Source organism: Meles meles, chromosome 8, assembly GCF_922984935.1.
Source record: "Meles meles chromosome 8, mMelMel3.1 paternal haplotype, whole genome shotgun sequence".
NCBI lineage: Eukaryota > Metazoa > Chordata > Mammalia > Carnivora > Mustelidae > Meles > Meles meles.
In genome coordinates this window covers 59,551,733-59,564,786 of record NC_060073.1, presented here as the reverse complement: position 1 = coordinate 59,564,786, position 13,054 = coordinate 59,551,733, and the positions used below count along the sequence as shown (strand labels likewise).

General features: G+C 40.5%; 1 protein-coding gene across 8 annotated transcripts in view; it reads right to left on the bottom strand.

Moving 5' to 3' along the window:
• Nucleotides 1-624: 624 nt before the first annotated feature.
• Nucleotides 625-13,054, bottom strand: part of NUP98 (nucleoporin 98 and 96 precursor) — a 124,505-nt gene continuing 112,075 nt past the window's right edge. For all 8 annotated transcript variants that reach the window (XM_046014928.1, XM_046014929.1, XM_046014921.1 and 5 more), the window contains 4 exons: nt 10,682-10,923; nt 7,234-7,388; nt 2,094-2,205; nt 625-1,966 (listed from right to left, as the gene is read on the bottom strand). In XM_046014928.1, the coding sequence (XP_045870884.1) occupies nt 1,749-1,966; nt 2,094-2,205; nt 7,234-7,388; nt 10,682-10,923 (727 nt within the window). In that variant the 3' untranslated portion in view covers nt 625-1,748. The remainder of the gene's footprint in view (nt 1,967-2,093; nt 2,206-7,233; nt 7,389-10,681; nt 10,924-13,054) is intronic.

The window sequence follows — 13,054 nt, the reverse complement described above, 5'->3', positions numbered from 1 at the left end:
ACTTATTTGCTCCCTCTGGAAAACAACTGTGTTTAGCAGCAAATATCTAAGATCATCATCCCCTTTACATAATGGAAAATGAAATTAAGAGTGAAGTATGACTCAAGGTTTAAAAAAAAAACAAAACAAAACTGCCAGGATGGAAGAGCCAAGCTTTGAATCCTAAGTACATTCCTAAGGGCAATGAGACTTTTCCCATATCCCCCACTGGGAAGCCAAACATAAATATATACTTATAAATGTATTTATATAAATATAAGCAGTCAGGGGCAACTGGGTGGCTCCGTTGATAAAGTGTCTGCCTTCAGCTCAGGCCACGATCCCAGGATTCTGGAATCGAGCCCTGCATTGGGCTCTCTGCTCAGTGGGGAGTCTGCTTCTCCCTCTCCCTCTGCTGCTCACCCTCCTCGACCTCCCTCTCTCTCAAATCAGTGGATAAAATCTTTAAAAAAAAGGTGTCAGGATTAACTAATAATCTCAACCCCCTCACACTAAATTTGCCCTAACTTTGATGGTTCTTTCTTTAACCCATGGCCCATCTCCCTTTAGACTGCAAATCAACCAAGACCACTGTAAAGATCCTTGGAATAAGAAGGCTCAAAAAAAACACAAAGGTAAAGCCAATAGCAGGAATGCTATAAACATTTTATTTTTTTTAAGAAAGTAGCTTCAGAAAAAGAGGAAAATAATCTAGATCATTTATTTATATATATATATACTTTTTAATAAAAACCTTTACATAATCTTCATGCATAAAGACCCAGAGGTGGCCATGTTGTTTATGACAGCTCTTAATTTCAGCTGTCGCAGGCCTTTACCTGGGACTCCCCATAGCTGACAGCAGTGTAGCAAAGGCCCTCCTCTTGCCTGTAAAGCCCATCTCCCTGCCTGCCTCAGTAACGGTTTTATGTTCTGGAACTATAGACAATGGGTAGGAAATGCTTTGGGCTAGAATAGGAAGGACAGGGAGGACTACCCAACCTGCCATGTTTTATTCAAACTCTTCAGGCAAGTCTAGACAGGAAGCCTAGCAAGATGACTGAAAACCAAGGACCAAATTGAGTTCTGGAGCTTCCCAGAGACATGGAGTCTGTGACCAAGAGTTCCTACACATGGTAGTAGATAAGTCTGATGTTCATGGAACATTCAAGGCAGGAACAAACAAGCCTTAAAGATCCATCCCTCCATGGCAGGCACTCACTTCTACCCTAAATGAGTCAGAAAGACTCTGTTCTGTTTCCTAACTCAGTCCAACCCTCTTTTGACTCTAAAACAGTGTTAACTCATCCGCCCACTTAAGAGACAAACTTTCCTTCCTTCTGTGGATAGTTTATCTGTTAAGGAAGGACACTCTTTGATCAACATTTGTCCTATTACAAAAGGGCTGAGGTAGGAGTAGGGTAGCAGGTTGGCATGGTGCGTCACAAGATCCAGAACAGCTGAGAGTGGAAAGGATTCCCTGGTTCTCTGGGGGGAATTCTGCAAAAGGTATTTTATTGACCATTTTTTTAAAAGGGGGGAGGGGAAGAATGGTCTTAAAGATGGTAAAAAAGAGACTTGGTTCTTTTTTTGGGTTCTAAAAGCCCTTATGCTTTGTTCAGTATTAACAAAAGCCCTGAACAAATGGTGGATGCTGCTTGGGGCAGCAGGAAAAGAGAATGGCTAACAGTGCCAATCAACTCAATGCAGGGGATCTCTGTGTGGTGAGTGTGAATGAACATGTGAGTGTGGTGGGAGGAACCTGGGGTTCACTGGCTCCCAACAGTCAATTCTCGCAGGTAGGACTGTGTGAGGCCACGCAGTTCCTCCAAGGCATAGTCCTCAGGCATGGGGAGCTGGCCAACGTGGGGAGCCAAGAGGCCCAAAGGGACTCGCTGAGGGTCTGGTGTTGAGTCGGAGGTTGTTTCGGGTGCGCGCTGAAGGCTCCATACCACCCGCAGCAGGTTGGCTGCACGTTTGGCCATGTCTGGAGAGAAAAAATGAAGTGGGCATCAAGGACGAGGGCTGGTAATGGTGTGGATCAGGGCAGAGGTATAGCAATCATGAAGACAGGAAGCAAGCAGGCAGGAAGCAGGCAGAGTGTGGAGGCTTACCTGACTGGGCCAGGAGATCCTTGGCATTGTAACACTGCATCTGCTGTATGCGATTGCACAGAGAGATCACTTTGGTATGTAACTGCTCAAGTTCATAAACTGAGCAATCCACCTACAAAGAAGCAGAGAAACCAGTTAGGTCAAGAAAAGCTCCCATCACCCCAATTCCATCCACAGACTGACTATGCAAAACTCTGAAATAACAGAAAAAACCCAGGAGGCTGGGTGGCAGTGTCGTGTCACCACTATCCAGCCTGATCACTGAGGACAAAACACAACCTCAGCAATAATTCACAAGAGGAAGTAACAGGGTATACAAAGCCTTGAAATGGTTATGAAATCAGCATTAATAAACCATGTAACTAGCAAGCCTTAACATGGTCTCAAAAATCTAGATAAATCTGGGCTCAGAGAGATTATATTAGTTAAGAGTAGAGAGCAACTAAGAAGTGGAGCCCAAACTAGCATGGAATTTAGGTATCCTAACTCCACATTCACAACCCTTTCTAAAATAATGCAGGCCCTATTCTCACTGTATGTCCTCTGTTTTGTGTTGCTATCTACTCCCATGGCCCCAATTATTATTATTATTTTAAATTAATTTATTTAGGAGAGGAAGAAAGAGATAGCATATGCAAACAGGGGGAGGGATAGGAAGAGTGAAAGGCAGAGAACCTCAAGCAGACTCCATGCTGAGTGTGGACCCCAACTTGAGACTTGATCCCATGACCCCGAGATCACAACCTGAGCTGAAACCAAGAGTTGGATGCTTAACCTACTGAGCCACTCAGGCGCCCCACCTATAGCTTCAATTATGATCGATATGCTGATGATTCCTAAATCTTTAGCCTAATATTCCAATCTTCCATTCTCCTTTCCAGGGCCATTGCCCTAGCTCAGGATACCATTACTTCTTACTTGAAAAATCTTAAGAGCTTGATCATGATCTTCAGTGTCATCCCTATTACATCCTTTTCCCTACCATATGGTAGCCAGAGTGATGTTTCTAAAAATCAAGTCTGTATTTTTAAAATTTTCTGCAAGTTTATTTATTTATTAAAGTAATCTCTACCCCCAACATGGGCTTGAACTCACAATCCCAAGATCAACAGTCACATGCTCTTCTGAGTCAGCCAGAAACCTGTATTTTTATTCTCTACTTACATTCTGAATACTTTCCAGCAGCATATTATTCCTGCTTGTCTCACATATGACTCTTGGTTGGCTCCCCCTCTCTCAAACTCTTCAATTAAACCACCCTACCTGCTAAGTATCCTATCACCTCTTCCTTCTCTAAATGCTTTCCTAACCCTTCCACAAAGCATCTTTCTCATTGAATCTACTTTAGGGAGAGCTTTGCAGAATCTACCAGTTAATGCCTCTACAAGTATTTTTTTTTAAAGATTGACTGTTGATTGATTTGATGGGGGGTGGGGGTGATGTGCACAAGCAGGGGTAGCAGGAGCTCAGTCCCACTGAGCAGGGAGCCTGATCTGGGGCTCAGCTCAGGACCTTGGGATCATGACCTGAGCCAAAGGCAGATGCTCAACTGACTGCACCACCCAGGTGCCCCAGCCTCTTTCAAGTATTTTTTTTTGTCCACAAGAATCCAGCCTTTAACTGGACCTTTAAGGGTGGGAAATACAATGAGGTCTTTGCTCTCAGGAAACTCATGAAAAATAAAGAGATGATCAGGTAGAGATAAACCTTGAAGAATCACAAGTTGTGCAGATCATTTAAGCAAGGTGATATGGCAGAAAAACCGGATGGCTACTTCAGACTGGGGGCTTGGGAAAGGCTTTTCTGAAGAATATCTTTGTGGAGACCTGAAGAAGGCTAGAGGGACAAGCTTTCTAGGCAAAGAGAACAGCTAAAACTGTAAAATGGGAACGCAAAGAAAGTTTAGGTGGGTAAAATGCAGAGTTCAAAGAGGAGAAGAGAAGAAGATAAAACTGGAGAGGTTTTATACACCACAGGATCATAACTGGAGGTCCTCAGAATTCATAGTCCATGAACTTGGACTGGGAAAATAACATTTATTTTTACTGACTTTTTACTATACATCAGCATTTAATTATTAATGTAGATTTCAAGAAATAACGGAGACTTTGTGATCAACAGACATCACAGCTATTTTCATATTACATTACAATTTTTAGTGATTTTTAAATATAGTACTTCACCAAAGTTAGAGTAGTTAGGAGATCCACTGCTGGGCTTGTTAAATTAAAGATGTTAAACTACTTATTCCTGTAAGTTCTTAATAGTTTGACAATGTATTTTAACATAGCTGGTTTCTTTTGTAATCCCATGAATTTAAATTTTATGCATTAAAGCACATTAGACAGCCATCCATGGGCTTCATCAGACTGTCAAGGAGGTCCATAGCAAAAAATGTAAGAATTATTGATGCAGATTTATAAGAGTTGCTAAGGAGCACTTTATCGTAAGTGAAATGAGAGGCCACTGGAAGGTTACAGACGAGAGTGAGATGATATGACTTGTGTATTAGAAAGATCACTCTGGCTGCTGCATGGAAATAAACTGTAAAGGAGCAAGTGCAGAAGCAGGTAGACCAATTAGGTGTCTACTACAGCAGTCCAGGTGAGAGATTCTGTGGCTTTACTACACCCACACAACTCCTCTCTCCACTCTACCTTCCAGTATTACCTTATTAAAAGTTCCCTGGAGGGGTGCCTGGGTGGCTTAGTTGGTTGGGTGGCTGACTCCTGATTTCCGTTCAGGTCATGATCTCTTGGGTTGTGGGACTAAGCCCCATGTCAGCAAGGAGTCTGCTGGAGATTCTCTCTCCCTCTGCACCTCCCCCACTCACTCACTCACTCAATAAATAAATAAATAATCAATTTTTAAAAAAAATTTTAAAGAATTTATTTATTTATTTGATAGAGATCATAATTAGGCAGAGAGGCAGGCAGAGAGAGAGAGAGAGAGGAGGAAGCAGGCTCCCCGCTGAGCAGAGAGCCCAATGCGGGGCTCGATCTCAGGACCCTGGGAACATGACCTGGGCTGAAGGCAGAGGCTTTAACCCACTGAGCCACCCAGGCACCCCAATAAATAATCAATCTTAAGGAAAAAAAACCCTGGAAGCACCACGATCTCTGATCTCTAGACTTATACCCATGCTCTTCTCTCTGCTGAAGCATTCTGCTCCCACCCACCCTTCTTCATCCTTAGGAGCTTAGGTGCCACTTCTAGAAAGCCTTATTGACTGCCTCAGACTGGGTTAGGTACTCCGTTTATGTGCTGCCACAACACTCTTTGTTTAACCCCTACACTTACCATTGTATAGTAACTGCTGGTTTACCCATATATAAATCTTCCTCACCAAAATTATTACTTTGGTAAGGGCAAAACATATACCACTGCTTACCTTTATGTCCCCCAAATCCACCAGTGCTTGGGACATAGTAAGTTCTCAAAAACTAGGTTGTATAAATGTATTAATGTTCAACTAGAAAAGAGTTTTCTTCAGTGATAACAGAGGTGATACTCTTAATTTATCCTAAGAGAGTAGCAAATAATAAATTATGCATATTACATGCCAGGCACTCTGTTAGTAGGGATTTTGATAAAGATAAGAGATAACAATTACTAATCACTAAATACATGTAAAGTAGTCTGCTAAAACAATTTAAGTATAATCATTTTGACAACTCCGTCAGATATCTATGGTAATCTGTGTTCCTCCCCTCCTTTTCAGAGGAGACAAAGAGATTATAACCTTAATAAGGTTATAAAATAACCTTATTTTATACCAAATAAAGGTTATACCAAATAAAGGTTATTTGTTTAAGGTCATATCATAGCTAGTGAGTGAGGGAACCATGAACTGAACCTAACCATTTGGCTTCAGAACTTGATTCTTACCCTCTATACTCTATTGCCTTTAATCTTAAAGTAGATCTCCCCAAAAGTAGCTCATGATAACTTGGAGACAGATGTGGATAAGTAACTATAATAGAGTTGGTAAACAAGTGTACCAAGTGCTTTGGCAGTGAAAAAAGAAAGTGCAATTAACATTTCTTATGGGAGGGCGCCTGGGTGGCTCAGTGGTTTAAGCCCCTGCCTTCGGCTCAGGTCATGATCTCAGGGTCCTGGGATCGAGTCCCACATCGGGCTCTCTGCTCGGCAGGGAGCCTGCTTCCCCCTCACTCTCTCTGCCTGCCTCTTTGCCTACTTATGATCTCTCTCTGTCAAATAAATACATAAAAAAAAAAAATCTTAAAAAAAAAATTTCTTATGGGAAAAGGAGAACAATATAGAGCTTATAGCAATTTGATCTTAAAGGATGAGTATGTGTGTTAAGAGTAAAATACAACAAGTTTTGTTGGAAACACCATGAGTAATTTAGTGTGATGACAGCAGAGCAGGCAGGCAACTGGAATGTGGGGTAACACTAGCAGGAGGCATGAGTGACAGGTAAAAGCCTCTATGTGGGCTTGAATTCTATGGTTAAGAGTCTGGTCTTTGGGGGCGCCTGGGTGGCTCAGTGGGTTGGGCCTCTGCCTTCGGCTCGGGTCATGATCCCATGATCCCGGGATTGAGCCCCGCATCAGGCTCTCTGCTCGGCGGGGAGCCTGCTTCTCCCTCTCTCTCTGCCTACTTGTGATTTCTCTGTCAAATAAATAAATAAAAGAGCTTTAAAAAAAAGAAAAAGTCTGGTCTTTGTGCTATAAGCAACAGAGGCCAACCTTATGACTATTGAAACAGATACCAATACAGTTCGATAAAGACTTAAAAAAACTCTAATACTTGCAATTTTAAAAACATAACAAATGACATGTGAGACAATTACTACCCTTACCAAATCTCGGACCTTACTATCTCTCTCATCCCTGAGCTCAGAGAAGGGCTGCACAAGGGGAGCAGACTATAGGTGGACAAACCTCAGGAACGTCTACTGTACATACTACTTGGTAATAAGCACAAAACAAAGAAGTTTCTTTAACGTTTTGATACAGTGTCATAGTGGCTACAGCAAATCAGCCCCATCAAAATATCCCTCCTGCACTGACAGTTCCATCTCTGCTAATGAGGTTGCTCAGACATTCTGAGGTCTCTGTGGCTTTAAGGGCCAGGGAAAAGGAAAACCAAGCAAAAGTTTAAAGAATTCAGGTACCTGCTGTATCTGGTGAAGCATCTCAATGATCCGAATATAGTCCAAGTAAACAAGCCCTGATGTTTCCCAGTCCTGGATTAGGCTGCTGCGCTCTGGAGGTGCCAGGTCTTCCAAGAACCCCTTCAGGTAGTCATAGTTCTCATTAATGATGGCATCTGAAGAAACAAAATATTAAGCACTCTGTCTACACAAATACATGGTTCTCAAAAGTACATGGAGGACATGGCAGAAATCCAAAAGAGGAAGGGAGGGGAAATACATATACATACACATATGTAGGTATAATGAATATTTCATCTTCATGACTTATTTCATAACTGTAACTTTGTACCTTTTGACTCCCTTCACTCATTTTGCCAACCTCCACCCCACACCTCTGGCAACCACCAATCTGTTCTCTGTATCTCTGAGCCATTTTTTCTTTTTTAAAGATTCCACATACAAGTGAGGTCATACAGTATTTGTTTTTCTCTGACTTATTTCACTTAGCATAATGCCGTCATCTATATTGTTGCAAATGGTAAGATTTCATTCTTCTCTATCGCTTAATAATATTTCGTTGTACATGTATACTATGCATACACACACACACACACACACACACACACACACACACACACCCCAAATTGCCTTTATCCATTCACCACTGATTTTGTTCCCCTATCTTTGCTATTGTAAATAATGTTGCAGTGAACATGGGGGTGCATATTTCGAGTTGTGTTGTTTTCTTTGGATAATTACCCAGAAATGGAATAGACTATATTCCATTGGCTAGATCATATGGGTAATTCTAGTTTTAGTTTTTTGAAGAACCTCCATATTATTTTCTATAGTGGCCACACCATTTATATGCCCACCAACAGTGCATAAGGGTTCCCTTTTCTCCACATCCTCACCAACCTTATTTCTTATCTTTATGACAATAGCATTTCTAACAGGGATGACATGATATTTCTAGTGCCTTTGATTTGCATTTCTGATTAGTGGTACAGAGCATCATTTCATTGTAACCATTAGCCATCTCCTTATGTCTTCTTTAGAAAAACGTCCACTCAGATTCCCTAATTTTTTTAACAAAAATTTTTTTGCTATTTTTATGAGTTCTTTAAATATTTTGGATGTTATATATAACATCCAAAATTTTGACAACCTGTAGATTGTTTTAGGTAGTAAGGACATTTTAACATTAATTCTTCTAATCCACAATGTCAGGTAAATGATTTACAAACATCTGCCATTCCTAGGTTGCCTTTTTATTTTGTTGATGGTTTCTTTTGGAGCTATGCAGAAATCTTGTCAGTCTGATGTAGTCCCATTTGTTTATCTCTCTTTTGTTGCCTCTGATTTTGGTGTCCCATGCAAAAAAAAAAAAATCACCAAGATGGATTTCAAGGAACTTACTGCCTATGACTATGTTTTCTTCTAGTTTTATGCTTTCCGGTCTTTTGGTTTAAGCATTTTAAAAAAGATTTTATTTATTTGACAGAGAGAGACAGCAGGAGTGGCAGAGGGTGAGGTAGAAGCAGACTCAATCTCAGGACCCCAGGATCATAACCTGAGCCAAAGGCAGACAATTAACTGACTGAACCACCCAGGTATGTGGCAGTTTAAGCCTTTAGCCATTTTGAATTAATTTTTGTACATAGAATTCAATAGTGGTCCAGTTTAATTCTTTTGCATGTGCTGTCCACCCTTCCCAACACCATTTACTGAAGAGACTGTATACTCTTGGTCCCTATGTCATAAAATTAATTGACCACATATGTGTGGGTTTATTTCTGGGCTCTCTATTCTATTCCAATTATTTAGGTGTCTGTTTTCAGGCCTATACCATACTGTTTTACTATAGCTTTGTAATTGAGTTTCAAATGATCACTTTGGAGTTGTTTGTTCTATCTCTGAAAAATGCCATTGGAATTTTTGACAGGAATTACACTGAAATCTGTAGATTGTTTTAGGTAGTAAGGACATTTTAACATTAATTCTTCCAATCCACAAGCATGGAATATCTTCCCATTTCTTCCTATCTTTAATTTCTTTGATCAATGTCATAATTTTCAGGATATAGGTCTTTGACCTCGGTTAAATTTATTCCTAGGTACTTTATTCTTTTTGATGCAACTAAAAATGGTACTGTTTTCTTAATTCCTCTTTCTGATAATTCATTATTAGTATACAGAAATGCAACAGATTTCTATATATTGATTCTGTATCCTACAATTTACTGAATTCATTTATTCTAACAGTTTTTTGGTAGAGTCTTCAGGGTTTTCTGCATATAATACCATGTCATTGGCAAATAGTGACAGTTTTCTTTCTTTCCAGTTTGGATGCCTCCTACTTCTTCTTGCCTAACTGTTCTGGTTAGGATTTCCAATACTATGTTGAATAAAAGTGGTGAAAATGGGAACCCTTCCTTGCCCTCTTCCTAATCTTAGAGGAAAAGCTGAAAGCTTGTCACCACTGAGTATGTTAGCTTTAGGCTTGTCATACACGGCCTTTATTATTGAGGTATGTTCCTTCTATACCAACTAGTTTTATCATAAATGGATGTTGAATTTACCAAATGCTTTTTCTGCATATGATTTTTATCCTTCATCTTGTTAATGTGCTGTATCACACTGACTTGTATATGTTAAACCACCCCTGTTATAAATCCCATTTGATCATGGTGTATAATCCTTTTACTGTATTGCTGAATTCAGTTTGCTAATAATTCGCTGAGAATTTTTGCATCTATGTTCACCAGGGACATTGGTCTGTACTTTCCCTTTCTTATGGGATCCTTGTCTGGATTTGCTAGGGGTAATGCTCGTCTTAAAATGAGTCTGGAAATGTTCTCCCCTTTTCTATTTTATGGAAGAGCTTGAGAAGGACTGGTATTAATTCTTTGAATTCTTGGTAGAATTCACTACTGAAGCCATCTGACCTAGACTTTTATTTGTAGGGAGTTTTTTTGATTTCTAATTCAATCTGCTTTACTACTAATTGGTTTCCTCAGATTTTCTATTTCTTCATGATTCAGTCTTTGAGGCCATATATTTCTAGGAATTTATCCAATTCTTCTAGGTTGTCCATTCTATTGGTATATAAGTGTTCATAGTAGTCTCTAATGATCCTTTGTATTTCTGTGGTATTAGTTATAATGTATCTTTTTTAATCTTGGTAAACAAAATTTCCTAAATACACAAAGAGTTTGACATAATTCATGTATATCAAGCATATCCTCGGCAAATGGTAAGGTAACAACCTGTCATCCCCTGCCCCTCTCGCCCCTCATCCAAGCCAAATTTCTTCTGCACAGAGAACTTCTGCAAAGTGTAATCTGATTCAAGACTGCAAAGTCCCATACAGAACATCATCTCTGGCCTGACTAATCATGGGGTTCAGAGGTTGGAAGAATTTGGGAAGATTCCAGGAGACAGAGGCCCTAATCTGAAGCACTCACCAGAAGCTAAGTGCTTGATGATGAATTTGTGGCAGCGGTTCCAGTGTCCAGCTTTAAATAAATAGAGGGCCTCCAGGTGCTTTTCAGATTCCATGTGTGCTCGCACTGCTTTGGCTTCATTGATCCACTCAGCAGGCACACAAAGCTTTTGGGTCAGGAAAGTCTCCTTAGCCCAAGACTCAGGGGTCTCTAATAGTTGGCAGTGCCGGGTAAGCAGCTCTCGAACCGCCTTCTCACGCATGCTGTAGGAAGAAAAACAATGCTGAATAAATCCTATCTTCACTGATGGAGAAGGGTGCCTCAGACAGGGCAGAATGACCCCTGAGATAGTCTCTCAAACTGTAGGCCTTTACATTTAGTGGACCACTTCAAAGTACACTTAAAAAGAAAAAAAGAAAAAGGCCAGATCAGCATTTTTTTTAACGAAATTGAAGTATCAAAGCACGTTATATTTTCACAATGAAAAAATAGTGAGAACTAATACTCGAGGGAATGTTGTCCAGTGCTAAGAAAAGGCTTTTCCTTTCTTATCCTTATTTTCTTCCTGGTAACAGGAGATCAAGGACCAGGACAGCAGAATCCTATCTTCCACAGAGTAGTTCTTCATAGTTCACTTCCAACCTCCTCCCTTCCTTTTCTCCCATATGGTCAGTACAAGTAAATGAAGTACTTTTTAAAGGTAAGGGCTCTTCCAGGTCCCTGTTTGCTTTTTTTCCCCTTCAAAACTGTCAGGTTTCCTAATTCATCTTCTCTCTGCCTCTAGATTTAGGTTACCCTCAATCTTTTTGATCTCAAGGCCGCTTGAGGAGAGACCTTTTCTTTTCTTTTTTAGAAGATTTTATTTGGGGGCACCTGGGTGGCTCAGTCGTTAAGCGTCTGCCTTTGGCTCGAGTCATGATCCCAGGGTTCTGGGATGGAGCCCCACATAGGGCTCCCTGCTCAACAGGAAGCCTGCTTCTCCCTCTCCCACTTCTCCCGCTTGTGTTCCCTCTTTCACTCTGTCAAATAAATAAAATCTTAAAAAAAAAAAAGATTTTACTTATTTGACAGAGAGAGGCACAGTGAGAGAGGGAACACAAGCAGGAGAGAAGAGGGAGAAGGTTTCCCACTGAGCAGGGAGCCTGATGCGGGATTTTTTTTTTTTTTTTTTAAAGATTTTATTTATTTATTTGACAGACAGAGATCACAAGCAGGCAGAGGCAGGCAGAGAGGAGGAAGCAGGCTCCCTGCAGAGGAGAGAGCCCGATGAGGGACTCAATCCCAGGACCCTGAGATCATGACCAGAGCCAAAAGCAGAGGCTTAACCCACTGAGCCACCTAGGCGCCCCAAAGATGGACTCTTAAAAGAATGGGCCACCCAAGAACCCCTCTAATGTTTCCTTTTCTATCTGGATCAACAGACCAGCCATTTATTTGTTTATTTTTTCTTTTAAAAGATGTTATATATTTCAGACAGAGAGAGCGAAAGAGAGCTGGGAGGGGAGGCAGGAGGAAACGGGCAGAGGGAGGGAGAATCTCAAGCAGCATGGCATGCAACACAGGGTTCAACCCCACTACTCTGAGATCATGACCTGAGCTGAAATAAAGAATCGGATGTTCAGAAAACTTAGCTACCCAGGTGCCACAAAGAACCAGATTTATTTGTTTAAAAAAAAAAAAAAAAGAGATTTTATTTATTTATTTGAGAGATCGAGAAAGAGTGTGCTTGCAAGAGAACACGAGCAGGGAAATTAGCAAAGGGAGAGGGAGAAGCAGAGAGCCTGACATGCGGCTCGATCCCAGGACCCTGGGATCATGACCTGAGCTGAAGACAGATGTTTAACTGACTAAGCCACCTAGGCACCCCCTACAAAGGTCCAGATTTAAATATCAAATCAAAACTGGTCTCCTCATTTTAGAATCTTTTCTGAACACCTTTTCAAGGGCCTTTTCAAGGCTTTCCATGGACCCCCTCAATCTCAATTGCTTCATTTCTAAAATTCTTTAACGGGGGCACCTGGCTGGGTCATTAAGAGCATGTAACTCTTCATCTCAGGATCCTGAGTTCCAGCCCCATGCTGAAGTGTAAAGTTGACTTAAATAAACAAACAAAATAAATTTAAAAATTCATTAAAAAAATCCTTTATCAGGAAATAGGATTTGCTTTCCTAGAGCCTACTCTTAAATCACCAGTTATCTTGTTTTACCATGTGAAATTCCCCATGAATTTGTTTAAATAAAGGAAAGTATGAAGTAATTTTGCTTCCTCATAAAGAAGAGGAGAAATTCCTTAAAAGGAAGGCTATGCTAGATGCTTTGTACTTTTACTCCCTTTAAAACAACAACAACAACAAAAAACTTAAAAAAATATATTTTATTTATTTATTTTAGAAA